This window comes from Carassius gibelio, chromosome B17 (assembly GCF_023724105.1).
Source record: "Carassius gibelio isolate Cgi1373 ecotype wild population from Czech Republic chromosome B17, carGib1.2-hapl.c, whole genome shotgun sequence".
Classification (NCBI taxonomy): Eukaryota; Metazoa; Chordata; class Actinopteri; order Cypriniformes; family Cyprinidae; genus Carassius; species Carassius gibelio.
The window spans coordinates 15,821,302-15,839,333 of NC_068412.1; the positions used below are offsets into that span (position 1 = coordinate 15,821,302).

The 18,032-nt window shown below is 40.5% G+C and overlaps 1 protein-coding gene and 1 long non-coding RNA gene across 5 annotated transcripts in view; both read right to left on the reverse strand.

Moving 5' to 3' along the window:
* Positions 1-18,032, reverse strand: part of qkia (QKI, KH domain containing, RNA binding a) — a 74,107-nt gene that overhangs the window by 17,649 nt on the left and 38,426 nt on the right. For all 4 annotated transcript variants that reach the window (XM_052580015.1, XM_052580014.1, XM_052580016.1 and 1 more), the window contains exons 3-4: positions 17,517-17,633; positions 6,485-6,628 (exon numbers count right to left, since the gene is read on the reverse strand). In XM_052580015.1, coding sequence (XP_052435975.1) covers positions 6,485-6,628; positions 17,517-17,633 — 261 coding nt within the window. The remainder of the gene's footprint in view (positions 1-6,484; positions 6,629-17,516; positions 17,634-18,032) is intronic.
* LOC127975951 (uncharacterized) lies at positions 13,653-17,506 on the reverse strand. The gene is made up of 2 exons (XR_008157707.1): positions 15,155-17,506; positions 13,653-13,772 (listed from the first exon to the last, which is right to left on the reverse strand). It is a non-coding gene; the product is annotated as an uncharacterized LOC127975951 (long non-coding RNA).

The following is an 18,032-nucleotide window of genomic DNA, read 5'->3' on the forward strand; positions in this document are numbered from 1 at the left end:
GAAGACCACGGAAAGTAAAGGAGGACAGCTGCTTTAGGGCAGAAGACAGTGAGGGAGAGCTTACTATAAAGCAGGACATAGAACATAAGGATAACAGTTCTCCACATCTTAGGCCTCTAGTTCTAAAATTGCTAGAACTGCCAGGACTAGCTACCATATAGACACCATCAGATGTTGGAAAAATAAAAAGTCTGCCAATACTTCAAGTAAAAAAAAAAGCCCTGGACTGCTACAGGTCAATACATATTCAATATTAACCAACAACTGTTATGGGCCAGTAAATTATATGGTACCAATTTAAAGTGAAATTTATGCAGAATACAACATTATGCTTTAAGTACATCTACAGTATCAAGTCCTCTGACCCTTTGTTCTGTTTGTTCCAACACTTATGCAAGGAGCAGCAATGAGAGCTGATGGCTCTCCAACTATCTATGAGCCACATCACTTTTACAAGCTAACAGCGGAGGACGTTCCCATTACCCATGATCCTATGCTCTAAACCCTGCAGCTGGGGCTTGAGTCTGATCGGAAGCGACACATGCTCCGAAAACAGGGACACAAGAGCACTCTCAGACGGGTTGCACTGACCTGCAGGGCAACTTGCACGCATTTCAGGAGGCTGTCGTCACAGGTGGTTGCATTCACTGTCTTTTGTCCTCTAAGATCTCAGCCCAGTGAAACTCAAGCCTCATTGAAGTAGTCAAGTACATTACAGTTGAATTCCAGCCACTCCAAGGATAAATGCAGCTGCATGCTTTAAGGGATAGTTTATTTACATATCTTTCAAAACACAATGCATGTGTATTTTATCTGTGGGACACAATATATTTTTTTGAAGAATTTTATAACCGTTTTGCAAAACAATCACTGACTTTCAACATTTTTCAAAATATACCCTTGTGTTCCATGGAATACATAAAATCATACAGGTTAGGTAACACATGTAAATGGGGGCAGATCTTTCTTTTTTTTTTTTAAGGAAGCGCTATCCTTTAAATTCAGAAGTGCTCAATAAAATGGAAAGAAAATGGAAGAAAATGAAGTCATTTTAAACAGAATGATAAGCAATTGGATTGGTGGCATTCTCACCACACATGCTGAAACAACAGCAAGCAGCCAGATGGTGATTTGTTCTGGTTTGTCACATGGGCCTTATAGGAGGTGAGAGTGATTATGCATGTTGAAGAAAAGGTGTTTATTGATCAGGATGAGTTGGCCACCCAGAACAGTCCTAGTTTCAGGCAACATTCCACAAGACATGTGGCTCGCGAGCTGACGTTGAGAATTTGGCTGACGAGGACGTTACGCCTCACAGACCGCGACGTATATTATACACCATCTGTCTCTCTCTCTCCTTTCCTCTGAGCCTAAAGAGTGAGTGAGAGGTCTATAACCAGGTGTATGGTGTGAAATTAACTGCGTTCCTGAATTGGGAAAAGATTACAAATGCAAAGCACCCATGACAACTCCGAGAGGCTTGAAACCTCTCCAGATCGGGGACTCATTGTGCTCGGCAAAGGCACTGAATGTGATGGTTATTGGCGTACACAGGATATAAGATGTGCCAAGAGAGACCGTGTGAGAAAGTGTGTGTGTGAGAGAGAGAGAGAGAGAGAGAGAGAGAGAGAGAGAGAGAGAGAGGAAGAGAGGAAGGAAGAGAGACAAGAGAAGAGAACAGGGCTTCAGGCTACAGTGCAAATACTGCTAACCCAGTCACTTTGTTACGGGCAAGGACGAGCCCATTCACGGAGAGATGCTGGAAGCGGTGTGTGAGCGAAGCTCCTCATTTCTCTTCTCTTTCACCTCCCTCCCCCTTCCTTTTTTGGACTTTTAAGATATTGGAAGCATCATGGAGACATGGGGAGTAGCAAGTTGGTTCTCTAGTCGATTTCTGCCTAAAAGCGCAAGCGGAGTTGAAACAAAATGCTGGAAAAAGGAAAGTAATAAGAAAGGAAGAATAAAGGAAAGGGCCAGACTGCTGGGCTATAGCTACTATACGCACCCACGTAAATCTCCAAAGCCACTGAGCTCTGGAGGCAAAACTGTTACTACAGATATGGCACAATCTAGAAGGAAGTGCCTCCCTGACAAAAACCGAACACAAAGACAGACCAAAATGCTACATGTTCCTTATAGCCAGGGGCATCCACAAAAGAAACTATCAGCAATACCGTACTGAATTTAAATAAGGTCTTACACAGTTATGATTTTAAATCTTCGCTCGCTCCTGTCAACGGCCGACCCAGTGCGCGGACACTAAAATAACCCAGAAAAATATTTTGATACGCCACTTTAATTAGCCGAGCTAAAGGGAATGGACACAAAGTGGCTTAGATTCTTAATGAGATGTCATAGGTGTGAGCTTCTATTTCCCAGCATTCCCTAGTGTGCTGATGCCAACTGGGAGCAGATATGCAAAGTACGGTTTTGTGGATATAATGTACCATTCGCAGCGAGGGGGTATTTATTGTGAATACCTAGCATTTTCCCAGAAGGCCTTTTACTGGTCCTCTGAGAATGTTGTGACTGCATGATTAACACTGACCTCACATACCAACAGAGCTACTGTCAATCATTAAAAATGACTTACTGCTGTCTGTTAGATGTATTCTCTATCTCAAACACACACCTCAAGGGGAAATGAGGAATGTCACCTTGTAGCACAGATTCTCTCTTGGCAATTTTGACACACTGTACCTTCTAAACATCTAAATCCAACACCCATCATGGGCGTCAGCTCTCCTGGGTTTAGCACCCCTAATGAGAAAACCAATTTGTCAGGTTTTTAACACAACTGAGAGGCTAATTGCTTCATAGGAAGGAACCACACTGTTGTATTCTCTCTGATCATCTCTAAATGGGCTGGTGTATAAACCATTAAATTCAATTAAAAGGGATCTGATATGTAGACTTGTCCCCAGACTACAGCGCATCTCTGTGTGCAGCATCGGAGCTTGTCACAAAATCTGCTGGAGATTAGAGCAGCCTTGTAGGCACAGTTGCTATAAGCTGGGCCTTATCATTGAGAAACTGAGAAAGCAAGCAAATTCAGAGACAAATTGGCATACATGGAATGTGTGAAGCAGCCTCATCATGTTTGTTATAACTACATTAAAAGTACTTGATTAACTCATGCAATCACATATCAAAACGGAAATTAGCAAATGCAGTTTTAGAGATTAGATTGGCGATTAGTTTTTAACCTATACCATTTTCAGTCACAGGTGGATTTGGCAAAAACAAGCAGTCTGCATCACACAATAAGTGAATTATTTTTAGCACTTCATAACACTTCAGCCATATTTAATACATGACCATAACAGGGATGTGCGTTCTATATTAAAATAGACTGTAAATGATCTTAAGGAAACTTTGAATAGTTAGAACAGATGCGTTTGTTAGGGGGTGTTCACATGACGTGATCTTGTGTTCAGAAATAGCTGGACAGAGCACAACAGAATGGAGTTAGTGTAAACTTGACCGTGTGAATTTAAAGGCATAACTTATTTGAGAATATTTTATCAGTCCATAATCCACACCTGCATTTGTCTCCACCTTCCTCGATGTGTGTTTAGCAGTAGGATATGAGCATAATGGCTTACAGAGAGCAATTCTTTCCACACTTCTCGAAACCATCAACTCAGTCATCAAGGTATCTCAGAAAGATTCATCAGTCCTCCTATGCCTTCTGCTCCCACTGAGTGAACTGCTTGACTTCTAAAGTTACTGATCATTTGCTCAGCTGTAAATGTACAAAACCAGATAAAACTGAATTTGACGGTGGGCCATGGTGTAATGCTCTAAATCTGAATTGTATGCTATAAGTCATACTCAAAAATAATGGATATGCAGATATGCATTGCTCTCAGGAGTGTTTTATAGGTTGTAGTTTTATACATCATGTGTGTCAGCACTTCCATGAACAAAGACAGGGTGTCCCTCAAGTAAAGTGGTAGACAGAGGACAGTGATGTGAGAAAAAATTTGAACCGCATCTGGTATGCCTTTTCCACCAAAATGATGCTGGTGCTCTTGCTTTTTTAGATTAAATTCTTTATTCTATCAAAAGTGGTTTACAAATATTATTTACATATACAATGAATGCTATTTACAACAAAGTATTCATAAAATAATTTAGGATGCGTCAATATTAAAATATAAATTAAAAAAGTAAAAAAAAAAAAAACACTAAATAAGATATGAAAAAATCAGCAAGAGAGCAGAAAGGCTGTATGTGATGCTGTGGGTAAGTGAAAAGATGAGCGAGACTGAAGCGGAAGAACTTTGGGAAGCGATCCACATGTTAAAGTGTGGCTCGATTCTTATCTTTTTCCTTCCATTACGTTCCTGCCTTAATCCTCTCACTCGCTACTACCTTCATTACCAGCCCACCTTCAACTCAAATCTCTCTCTCGATTGTCTCTTCCTTCCTCTGCCTCTCGGTGGGAGTTGAAAAGTTGACAGGGCCTTTGAGCCGAATCTCTCAATCACCCCCCTCTAACCCTGGCCTCTGAGGTTGTGTGTGCACTTATACCCGCCGTTCATGTACTCTCTCTCTCTCTGTCTGACGATCATTCAAATGCTGTGTGTGGAACCGATTCCTTGAGCAAGGCTGAAAATTTCAATTTGGTCTCTGCGAGCGGCAACCGTTCGGCTGTGGCATCTCTTCAGGGCCCAAGCCAGGATTACAGATTCATGCGGTAATGTGCTAGCTGCCTCTCAAGGTAGGTAAAAAAATCAATATTGCAGATGTTTATAAAACAGAGAGCCTCTCTCGGAGAGCTCAGAGACGCTTCTGCCCCCCTTTTCTCGATCCTAACCAATTAAATCCTTTCCACAATGACAAAATGAAGGGAGCCGAGGGGAAACAGACTGTGACCTCGTCTGTTTTATGATGTATTTAATAAGACAATTTCATGCTTCTAAATGAGCCAAAGATATCCTTCATTAAGACTGCACGTGCTGAGATGGATGGTTTGTCATTTAATCCCGTTTAGCATGGCATGAAAAAGGGCATTAGAGTCAATCTGTCACACACAAAACCAGCATGTTTAAGAAGGGCTTTATCTGTACAGCCAAACTTAAATGGACATCAGCCAAGTTGAAAATTTTGTCATTTACCCACCACATGCCATGATAACAGATGTTTTATTATTGCATGTCATGGTCACAGCGCCACAAACTTGCAACTTACAGAGTGTCACTTAAAAACCATCCTCTTATATTAAAGCAAATTAATTCCAACTTGTTAACATGGTTAAAAGCATATTATTTTACAAAGAAAGTCATGTTGAAGGTGTAATAATGAGTTTTCAGTTTTGAGAAGGCTACCCTTACAAGTACATTAAAAGATTAGATACAAATATCTACAGTATGTTACATTAACACTACAAAAACAAATCTCTTCTGGGAAAGATTTCGGTTTTGTATAAAACACCAAGAGCATTGTGTAACTCTGAATGAAACATGAGTAGAGCGCAAACAGGCCTTCCAAGAGCCTGAGCATAGTTTGTGTGTGAATACACAGTGAGGATGACTTTGATCTCAGGGGTGCATAAGGTCGGAGCGAAAATTTAGAGAGAGCATGTAGCCATTTACTCATCTCCCACCCACACACACTGTACAGAATGAGTCACACACACAGTCAGCCGGCCGTGTATGTTTGTTTTCTTTGACGAGCGTGTGTGTGTGTGTGTGTGTACTTGTTTATGTGTGTGGAGGTTTTAAGGCCTCCCCGCTCAAATGGAACAAAAGAGATATGAGCATAAAGAAAGGAAAAAAATCCCCAAACAAGAGGCGAAATGTGGGGTTTCTGGCCTAGAGAGAGAGAGAGATGAAAAAAAAAAAAAGTAAAACCTGCACAAAGAAACAGGAGAAAGCGAGTGCCTGAGAGCAGTCAGAGAACGCCAAGGACTCTGGGACTGTGTCCCACTCTGAAATGAAGCGAGAGGCACATGGCTGGGCGGAACGGCTGTTTCTGGCCAGGTTTCAGTGGGTCGAAACCTTTCCACCATGTTGCCTGATAGGGAACAGGCTCTTGCAGCTGTCCAGCCATTCTGTTCACTGCAGGCAAAACAGCCTGGAGCCAGAGACCCTGACATAAGTGCCCCCACCCCCTGCGGCAACCGACGGAGGAGCGGAGAATAGAAAGGTGGAATGGGGCGGAAATATGTGGGAAGCAGGTTGCAGAGCGCCATTTGTTCTCTGTTGGGAGCCTGAGATAAAAATATCAAATTTAAGCAGAAGACTGAGGCCAGGGGTCAGGGGTGGGATTAAAATCCGGCCCATATGCACAAAGGTGTCACACACCTAGAACAGGAAGCAGCATAAAGCATTTAGCTAAATCCAACACTGTTGCCTTACAAAGCACAAGCCTCGGGCAGGTCTGCAGAGAAGATCTCAGAGGTCAAAACATTTGTAGCAAATCACTTTCTGCTAGCACAAATATGTTCGGTAAATATAAATGTGTTTTTGCAACTTACTGCAGGCACCAGTAGCTTCTTGACCTCTTCGACAGCTCTTCTCATCTTGATCTCGGCACGTGTCTGTGTGTCCTCCACTGTGATTAGCACGTGCAGCTCTTCATTTAGGTGCTCCCAGTTTGGCTTCCCTCTGTTCTGCTCCTCCTGAGAAATGGAGACAACAGAGAGAGAGAGAGAAAGAGAGAGAGAAAGAGAGAATGTTAGTAGTGGTGACAGGATTTTTTTTTTTTTTTTAAGAGGATATCAAACTTTAAGACAGTGTGACTTTTTTCTTTGTTGCCCTAGACAACAGCACTCTGATGCAGCCTCACAGAGAGTTAAAAATGGCAGTTTTTCAAAAAGCAGCTTTAACCCCAGAGTGCATTAACATGCGCTGGGAGTAAAATATTTACCACCACATTTACAAATAGTCAGGCAGCTGCCACACACTGTAAAAATGACCAATTCTGAGAACTATTAGTTTTGCCACTAACTTTAGGTATTGTTATGTGCTGTTCAGCATAGGGTCGTACTGATAGACATAAGTATTGTGTATCGACGATAGTCAGAGATAGACGATAGCAGATGTTTCTGTCGATAGTCAAGATGATATTAGGCTCATTCTCCTATTAATGTGTTAAATTATAATAACTTTTTTTAGGCGGCCTATAATTCAGCTATCAAACTGCCTCGCTACTTCACTTCAACACTATTTCACTCACTCACACACACACACACACACACACACAACTAAATCTACTATTGTTTTTCACCTTTGATTTTACAGGACATTTAGACTGATAACTTCCATGCACAGATGAGAAAAATTTGTCACAGGACGCGCGTTGAAGGTTGCGTCTGACTATATATGAACTAGCGGTTTTAAATACAGTATTTTTATATTTAACGTTAGTTTATCAGTTATTTAACGTTATTTTTTGATTATTGGTGATTCCATAGGCTCTCTCGCACTTGTGCGGTTTAAAACACCAAATAGTTCTGCTATGACAAGAACAATGAGTCTCTGTCTTGCTCCACCCATGCACAATAATATTGTGCATCGTCGATCTCACAGGCTGAGGATATGACCATATCGCCCAACACTAGCAGACACAATGGATTTTCATGAGCAAGAAACCTTTACATACCAGCCAACTGCAGGCTTTATTCAGTATAAGTTCAATGAAGTCTAACTCACTGATCCAAGTGGAGGCCAAAAATATTTTAAATTTTAATCAGAACAGGAAAAGCAGTGAAGGTCTTTGAGGACAATTCTCCCAGCGATCATTTAAAATGGCCTGTAGTTGGTGTGCATGACCGTTTGATTGGCTTGGGTTAACAGCAGCCTCAAAAGAAAGCCATTATGCTACAGCAGAGCCATCTGAACAGTCGGAGGTGCTAAACTGAATAAAAAAGCAGCTTCACACACTTGAGGGGTCTTTTTCAAATCCAACAATTACCAACGACCCAAGCTTTCAACACCTCTCCAGAGCCTGACAGTTCATCTAGCTTGGAGTAGAAACATCACTACAAACATGATGAATAAAGGTAAAAAAAAATAAATAAATATATTCATCAGCCACCAATTGTGCCAAAAATATATTAAAAAAGGTTTAATAGTCAGTGACTGAAGAGGTTTGTAAAATAAGATAAGAAACCTATGAAAGGCTAACTTTATTATTTTTGAACCTTTTTTTTTTTTTTTTTAGGAAAAAGGGACACGCTCCTGTACATTTCTTTATGCAGTAGCATAGCAAGATAGAAAATATATCTCCACTATCCATTCTTCAAGTCCTAGTTTGAGCAATTAATGCTAAAAACATTTAAGCCCATCCACTTCCAATCTCACACCCTTTATGTCTGAAACCATTAGTAATACAAAGACAGGATACCAAGGTAAAGTAGTTTAAAGACCACTTGACCGGCCCTAACCGCCTCTTGTTCACATTGATTACAAGTATAATGTCCGCATCTGTCCCTCCCCCCATTTTTAACATTATGCTTTTAGATCATTGCTCAATCAGGACATCTCAATTAGCATGCCTGATTCGCAAACGAGCACAGAGGGGTGGATCTCAGCAGGGAGGCACCTGACATGCTTACTAATACACCCAAAGAGACCCAGTCTAGTGCTTATGACCTCGCTTTCTACGGCACTGCCATGGATACTGTTACTATAGCAATGATCACATACACAAGCGAACATACACGGGCTGTTTCATTATTTTCACGACACTAAGGTATAATTCTGCCTCCTACTATGCTGGGGTGTCAACCAGGTAGTTATTGATGCTAGCTGATTTACCACATGTGTGCAGTACGCACGGATTTAGATCTCCCAAATGCACCAATTTGCTTTACCCGTTAAAAATAGATATCCTAAATAATGTTCCTGACCAATCATGGCCTGTAACTGTACAAAGTACTCTTAAAAGCAAAAGCTACTGCATTTGTTTTCAAGGTGAGCACATGCTGTGCCATCCATGTATGGAGTGAGATCTTCAGCACAGAGCATAGCAAAGGCATGGACTGTAAACACACCCACCCACCCACCCACCCCCGCCCATCAAGGAGCAAGGTCATTCTGTGTCCTCTGAGGGTGGGTGAGGGGCCCAGCAGAAACAACAACCCGAAAGCCTCTGAAGAAGGCAAAGTTTCTGTTTACCGACATCCGAAACCACCGGCAAGGCGGCATGCATGTGATGGGAGACACATGTGATGACGGACCCATAAAAGTACAAGAATGAATCCTAAAGCAGCTTGTCAGTAAACGTGAGAGGGTTTGGGGAATTCTGGCATGTGTTTATGGACCAAGCGGTCAATCTTGAATGTATGTGCACCAAAAGATACAGAGCAAAATAAACCATGCAAAGTTTTCGCCATGAAAAGGCACTACTTCGATTCCACTGGCAGACGCCCTGGCTGGAAATAATCCCAGCATCCTATAAATACTGTTCATATCAACTAGAGCAGACTGAACTCAAGCTACGGTCTTTAACAGCTGTCCCGTGTGGAGTAGTTTATAGGCACCTGCTAAACAGGAGTGGAAAATTGACTGACATACACACACACACACATCCCATTGGATGTCACAATTTGGAAGAAAGATCTGTTGCTTCCATTACAGTGACTTTAAGGAACTTGTTTCCTATTATAAATGTGTGCTATGATACAGGTGTACAGAAAAAAAGAAAGAAAGGGAACTCAATTTAACCAAGAACAAAGACTTGAAAATAAAAAGAGGAGGGACAGAGGGGGAAAAAAAGCTTCAGAGAGCCTACTGTGTGGCTCTGGAGAGGTTCTGTGATGCTCCGGTGAGGGTGGCCGTCTGTTACATTTGATCTAAGCTGTGGTTTCTGAGAGCCCTCAATTTGAACAGTGTTTGATCAGAGGACAAGGCTACACAGTGGGACAGGTTATTATCCTGAGTTTGTCTGTCCTGTCCTCTCCCATTACATCGGCCTAAGCTCGGCTTCAGTACACACACACACACACACACACACACACACACACACACACACACACACACTTCTGTTATTGTGAAAAGTGGGTTCATCCCATAGGCGTAATTGTTTTATACTGTACAAACTGTATATTCTATGGCCCTACACCAACCCTACACCTAATCCTAACAGGAATTTTTTTGCATTCTTACAGAAAAACTAATTCTGTATGGTTTAGAAGCATTTTGAAAAGTGGGGACATGGGTTATGTCCTCATGTCACCCTCTCCTTATAATACCTGTGTCATACCCATGTCATTATACGGAGTTGTGCCCTGATATGTCACAAAAACACGGCCACACACACACACCAAGCATGAGGATGTAGAATATCTTGAGGCTGTGCGAACTGGTGTATACGCAGCTCTTAAACCACCTTTGAGGAGCTGTTAAATAAAATGTCTGTCAGATTAAGGTCTAAGGAAGCATTTTCTCCTGAGACTTCAGGTGAACCATTCCTTTTCCTTTCAGAGTAAACATTTAACACACCAGTAACAAACAACTCCTCACACTGTGTCGCATCCCAAACTAATCACCTATAACCAAACACTCTGTGATGAGAAAGACTCACACTCCACTTCTTTGAATGAAAGTCACTCCTTTTTCTTTCCTCTATTTTTCTACAACTCCATCGCTCTCTCAGTCCCCAGAGGCAGCAGCCAAACAAATTATTGAGCACAAAAACAGATTGGCTAATGGACGCTAAATAACAACTCCCTCAGCCCAGACCTGACTCTGCTCACAACGCTTCAGTCTCTTTAGATGGGTCTAACAATATTTACAACTGTCAGTTTCAGTGTGCGTATCTCACTATTTGCAGACTTTGAGATGAAAATATGGGGATGTTAGATCGTTTGTTGTTTTTCATGAAGACCTGGGGTATTTCTCTTTACAATTATCATGTTTATAAAAAAAAAAAAAAGCCTTCTAACAGAGCATAAGGTAGCTGAATCAAATTACTGTTAAAGATGTAATGACAGTAGTGGTTTTATAAAACATATACATGGATGAATAATTCACAATAAGATGCATTTAAAAATCATTTCATACCCATTTTAAAATGTTTTCCTTAAAACTACGAGCATGAACAAGGAGTAAGAAAAGACCAAGCTTAATGTTGGATTGCGGACAGTAACATCAGTGGAACACAATGTGCTCCTTAATGTAGTAATGGTCAGTTACATCAGCTTTTGGCTCCACTGAAAACCGTTGGAAACATGAGAGATTCACAGGTACCCCAGCCAAGAATAAGCAACATTTCAGTGGAAAGGGAGTATGACAGAATCAGTCAGGAGACTATTCTGAGAAACTCTGTTAAGAAGAGACAAAGCTCATTCTCTATGTTGGGGAGTATTCTAGCAAGCTTTAGTCATTCAGACAAGAGTGTGTGTTTTACATTCAGCAGGGTAATAGAAGACATTACCACTACGGAAATGCTAAATAAAGGAAGAGAGAACTTCTTTCTAGGATTAATCAATTTCTGCATCAAGCCCTTGAGTTCACACATATGGTTTCTACAGAGGGAAGCACAGCTGGGACCCAGGTGTGTGTGTATGTGTGTGTGAGTGGTAATGCTAATGCACAGCGATGGGGATATCCTGATAAAACGGCTCCACTGGGACACGTACAGAGATATGATGAGAAAGAAAGACTACATTGGCCAAATAACATTGATTCCTGGCAAAAAAAGGTCTCTGTGGATTGTTCAACACTATAGAATTAAATCAACAGTTGCTTACTACAGAATCAGCCATTTTGTCTGATTTTTCAGCATGTTAAACGTACAAATGTCATGTCGCCCGACCCTTGAGAAAGTCTCTGCCAGAGCTGACAGGGCAGTACTGTTTTGTCTCTGTGCTACATAACTCCCACCTGAAGACAGAATTTCCCATCATTCAGGGTTCAGCTCTTCCTCTGCTGATCACAGTGGCTCTCTTCTGAGGCTTTAAAGAAAGAACTGGGTCCTACTTTCTAGTATGTCTACCATGTGTTTTTGTTCTCTCTGACACCCACACCACCACCACCAGTCCTGAAATAGAACTGGGCCTCAGCTGGAGCCGTGCGAGCTAACCGTGAGTGTGCAGGAGATAGGAAAAGAAAGTCATTGGAGAGAACAAATGAGTGAATTGGCTCATTAGGGACAAACTGGGTCCAAATGGCAAACGTCAGCAGAACACTGTCTGTGAAAGAGGAAGAGGGGGTGCGAAAGCTACAAATTGTGACTAAGTGGTCACATTTGTCCAAGCTGGTTCGACATGTCCTGCTGGTGCAACAGTTTTGTCACAACTTGTGCCCCACTTTTTTTCTCCTTTTTTAAATGGGCTGAAATCTCAAACTGAACCACACAGTAGGACCGAACGATATATCGTTATCGCATCTATATCTAGATATGAACTTTCAAGACATTACTATCGAAAAAAGCAATGATATAGACAATATAGATTTCCCCTCTCCGCGCTCGCCCTGCATTCAACTCTGGCAGTTACAACAAACATCAGTTTTATGAGTGCCCTTGAATGCACCGCTAAAGCCAGAGCGCACACACGAGAGGGGAGGCGGCGTTTCCATGGTGACGCGTCATTGCTTGTCACGTGACACACCGCAGCAGCAACAGCGCTGAATGAACGATGATCTGCTTTTATGTCATTTTTCCTTTTTTATTCAGAATATTCACAAATGTGTTAGCTATGGCATGAAATATCTGATATTCCGATTGTCAAATACATGCAAGTGGAAGTATATTGTTGTTAAAACACCTTTATAACGATCGCGTTAGTTGAGCTGTATGCACCATGTTAGTTTGTGCCGCAGACGCAGTTCAGAGAATCGGATCCGTTGGATTTACAACCTCTATGTTTACAACAAGTGAATTCATCCGAAATACTTAAAAGTGGCTGGTGAACTGGGAATAGAATAGAGTAAACATTGAAGTTACTTACACAATGTGTATCTGATATGAATAAAACGTGTCTCATTATAATGGAAAGGATTATTATTACCTCTTCCATAGACACCAGTGTGTATTTTACAAACTCTAAATGTATTGTTTTTTTGTACTTATGTGAATTTATACGTTTGAAACCTAAAATAAACAGTATGTGGTTGAAAACACTAAAAAGTTGTGATATATCAGGGTATCTTCACATTTTTTAACAGCAAATTTAATGACTTTTAAGACCTTTTTAAGTCCTCTAAAAGGAAAATTTAAGACTTTATCTAAACAAAAAAAAAAGGGAAATGTTCAGTCCGACAACACAGATTGATGTGGCGAAGCATTAGTGTGGCACAACTCATCACAACCACGCTCAAGACAGGTCAAAGGGGCGCGAAAACTTTTATACCAAGTGCTGATTGACCGTACAACCCTGACATGGTTGACTATGTTTAAACTATCAGCCTTTAAGGTACTTCAGGTAATTTCTAAATTCTGGCCCCTCATAGCAGTTTGAAAAAGACATGGAAGACAGCCCCAGGACATTACAAAAGCCCATTTCATCATACTTGATCTAAATTATGGTTAAATGTTGCTGCCTAATAGTCTTGAGTTGGGTTTGGGGGTTCTCCCCCAAGAAAATGTTGTTCAGGGTCTGATTAGTGTTTTCTATGTCATTTCAGACACAGATAAATGCAAGCACATTCAATAATCTATGCATAGACCTAATGAATGACAGACAATTGTAGGAAAGATCAGGATCAGAAATTTATTGCATGTTCCAGTTGTAGGAGATCCATGACTTTCCAATTTACTGTGGGTCCATCCATTGACACAGAAAGCATGTTCCTTAAATTAAGTTCCTTGGTGCCCTCCTGAAATTATAAAAAAATAAAATCAAAACAAAGTCCACCTCAAAAATGATAACATTTTCATTCATGTTCACTCAGATTAAATTTATGCATTTAGCAGACGCTTTTATCCAAAGCGATTTACAGTGCATTCAGGCTATCAATTTTTACATATCATGTGTTCCCGGGGAATTAAACCCCCAAACTTGCTTCCTTGCTAGATCAGTGCTCTACCAGTTGAGCTACAGGAACACTAGATTAGATGGTTTGTCTAAAGTAGTGATTCTCAAACTGTGGTCTGGGGACCACTGGACGTATGCCAGATTACCAAGGAGGGTCTGTGAGCAAAAGTCATCAACCAAAATGACTGACATGGACTGTGACACCGTTGAACATTTCCAATTCACTTCTCATGACTTGTTTTCTAATCATGCACATTATCAGCAGGAGAAGTTAGCCATGGTTTCAGAAGACTAAAATGGCCTACATTTTTACATGCATTAGGGATGATCATTAAGCCAAATATGTCAAGTTTTTTTTTTTATTGGCTAAGTGGTCCTTGATTTGAAAGAAAAAATGTTTGAGAAACAAGTTAAGCCATAATAGTGAATGCTCACAAATTGGGCCTATGTGATAGGGTTCAGTGTCAACGTTGTTAACCTAAAATTGAGAAGCACAAAACAGATATGTGGAGTCTAACCATGAACTGGGCTACATTATTTAATTCAATTCAATTTTACTTTTCACATAAAAAAAATGCAAGAAGCATAATGCATATTGAATGCTTTATACAATAAAGTTATTTACAGCACTGCCTTCCATCCATAATGCAGTAGTCCTATGCCTAGATGTCACCCACAACATTTTTTTAACTGATTGGCTGGGACAATATATCGATGCATTTTGAATCGAGAAATTATTCTGGATCGATTCCAATTTTTCTGAATGCATCGCGATTCTCTCTCGAATCAATTCTTAGTTTAGTTTTTAACAGCAAATGCCACTGCATGATTTATATGCCTGACACACACCACTTGAACCTACTATAAAATAATAATTAATACAGTTCGAAAAGGTTGAAGCGAAGTACAAGGGTGTTTGCAGTGGGGCATTTACATTAATCTCGCGTCATAAAAGCAATATATCAATTACATAATCAGACTCAGCAGAACGCACGAGCGCTCTTCGTCGTGAGCATTTGAGTGTTCGGTTAAAAACTAGCCTAGGGCGCAATGTGCAAAAACTAAGCCCAGAATCAATTCACAATGCATTCGGAAAAATTTAAATCAATCCAAGAATTGTGACGCATCGATATATTGTCCCAAATATTCATTAGGAAATAACAAAAACACATGAAGCATTTTAACATATTCAAATAATTTTAAATGTTACTTTTAGAGTCTTACCTTAAAGTGCTACAGCAAGTCTTCTGCCGTTGAGGGGCTCAAAAACTGAGAACCAAGATAGCGAGACCTGACAATCGTGTTCTTGTCCACAGCTTTATCGTCTTTGCTAGTGATGTGTCGTTCGTGAACGAATCGTTCTTTTTGAACGAATCTTTTAGGTGAACGAATCGTTCTCGTTCACGTAATCCACTGACTCATATTTCTCGTTCAGTGAAGTTCCTCCCTCCACAGCAGCGCGGCGCTATAAGCAGCGCATGCGCAGCTCAGTGAACCGGGTAACAACTGTTTCATCCTGTCAAAGAATTACTCAACCTCGAGCCAATAGCCTTCGAGTATGAGATGTGACAGAGTATTTGATTTGTTGAATGTAGTGAACGAATACGCCCTTCAATGAACGAGTTTCATATGAGTCTGAACTAGATCTAGAGATCTTATCGTTCGTGAACGAAATGACTGAACTGGTACCCATGTCGTTCGTGAATGAGTTGAATGAGCTGATACATATCGTTCGTGAATGAAATGACTGAACTGGCACACATGTCGTTCGTGCACGAGTTGAATGATACATCTCGTTCGTGAATGAAATTACTGACCTGATGGTCAGGGTATATTCTGGCAAACCGTTTACCAATCACGTTTCTCAATCGGCAAAGCACATGTCGTTCGTGCACGAGTTGAATGATTTAGTAAATCTCGTTCGTGAATGAAATGACTGAACTGGCACACATGTCATTCGTGAACGAGCTGAATGAACGGATACATGTCGTTCGTGAATGAAATGAACTGGTACATAGCTTATCTCGTTCGTGAACGAAATGAATGAGAGTAAACCGGGTCAGTCTGCCATTTAGCATGTCAATCTCGCAAAAATGCAAAGCCCAGTTATAGGTACTGTACTGTGCACATACGCTTGTTTTGATATTTAGCAACTCCACGTTTAATCCACGATTGATGAATGTGAATATATCTAATATACAAACTGTCTGACCAAACAATTAAAATGCTATTTAGGCAAGAAAACCTTGTGCTTTGTTCATCTGAACAACTTAATTAGACTTTATATATTGAATGCGATTATACACACATTTTAATAAAGCCAGATCAGTTTTTGCAACAACTGAATACGTTCGTTGACTTAAGACATAACAACATAATACACTTTTTTTGCCATCTGCTGGCTTATTTTGTGTAATACGAAGAAATGGTCACTGAACGAATCAGTGAACGATTCTGAACGAATCATTTTGGTGAACGAACTGAAAATGAACGAATCACTAGAAAGAATCATAATTTCCACCACTAGTCTTTGCCCATGCTTGCGATTTCGCAAACTGCCGTGGTGGCGAACCATCAACGCAACGCGTTCATCAATCACTTACTCGTATGTCGCCTATGGAATGATGAAGGTTGATCCCACGAAGTGCTGCCCCCAAATGTTACGCTGGTCAAAGTGCGGTCGAAAAAATAAATAAAAATGACGAGTCGGACATGAAATTTAAGATCCCACATGAAATTTAAGACATTCATATGGGAAATTCCAGGATTCAAGACATTTTCAGACCTTAAAAATTGAAAATTGTATTTAAGACATTTCAAGACTTTTTAAGGACCCGCGGGGACCCTGTATATGACAGCTCGAGCGCGCCTGTCTCTGGTTAATTCAACATTTGAATTTAGCAGCTGATCATGTGATGCACTTGATCGTACACTCCAGGGACCAGCCTAGTCTGATTACACCTGTTTGATCGTACGTGCGAAAGGCTTAAAAACAATACATTTTCTGACACAGCAGCCGCCCCCCCGAGCCCCCCCTGTTCCAACGTCTATGCACACTGTACAGAGACAGCGGATAAATTAGAAAGAAAGAAAATGGGAGAATGCGGCCGGTGGCAGTGCAGAATCTGACTTGATGCCAAAACATAAATCATCTTCCATAATTTGGAAGTATTTTGAATTCAGAAAAGACGATGTAAACCAGAGTGACGTGTTGTGCAGGTCGTGCTTAGCAAAATAACACGTAGTCATATCGTATTGTATCGATATCAAGATATCTGGCATGAAAATCGAGATATGAAATTTTGTCCATATCGTTCAGCCCTACCACACAGCACGGACAAATCAACTGCGCATGTTGACATTGCAGATCAGGACAACATGACGCAAATTTGACCCTGAAATTAGATTTGAGAGCCAGTTTGAAACATTGCTTAAGCATGAATTAGGGCACAATACTCAACTTAAATTGACCCTTTATAAATTAGTTGTTAATTAATTTTTTACAGATGTAATTTTTTTTTGTTTCATATCAGTAAACTTATGCAATATCCTCTATTAAAATTAAATGTTTCATTGCAAGTCTCACCTTCTTTCTGTCTCTCATGGAGCTCCTCCCTCTGACCATGATCTTGCAGCCAGTCTCTGCCTCTAGTTGCTTTGCTGTGAGTCCACGAGGGCCAAGAATTCTCCCAACAAAATTATACTGGAAAAACAAAAGGTAGCGAGGGAGGGAGATTAGAAAGCATTCAGAAGCTCAAGAGCATCTTTTATTGAAAACAGGATGTTGTGTATACACACAATGCTGATAAAGTTACAAAGTGGGTCACACTTAAATTTAAATAAATAAAATTATTTCATCCATTCTTAAATTCATCCATTAATAAATGTGTCACAATTTAAATAATCTTCCTGTTGTTCCAAAACTACTGGCTATCAATTGAATTTAAGCATAAAAGGAGTCTCCTACAGAATCTGTATGTGGTGGAATTTTGGGCAAAATGAAAATAAAAAAAGACAATTAAATTTTCTGCTCAAGAAATTCCTCAGAATTCTGTGCCTGATATTGTGAGCATGGTGTGTCATGGTTTAATTCAAGCAATAG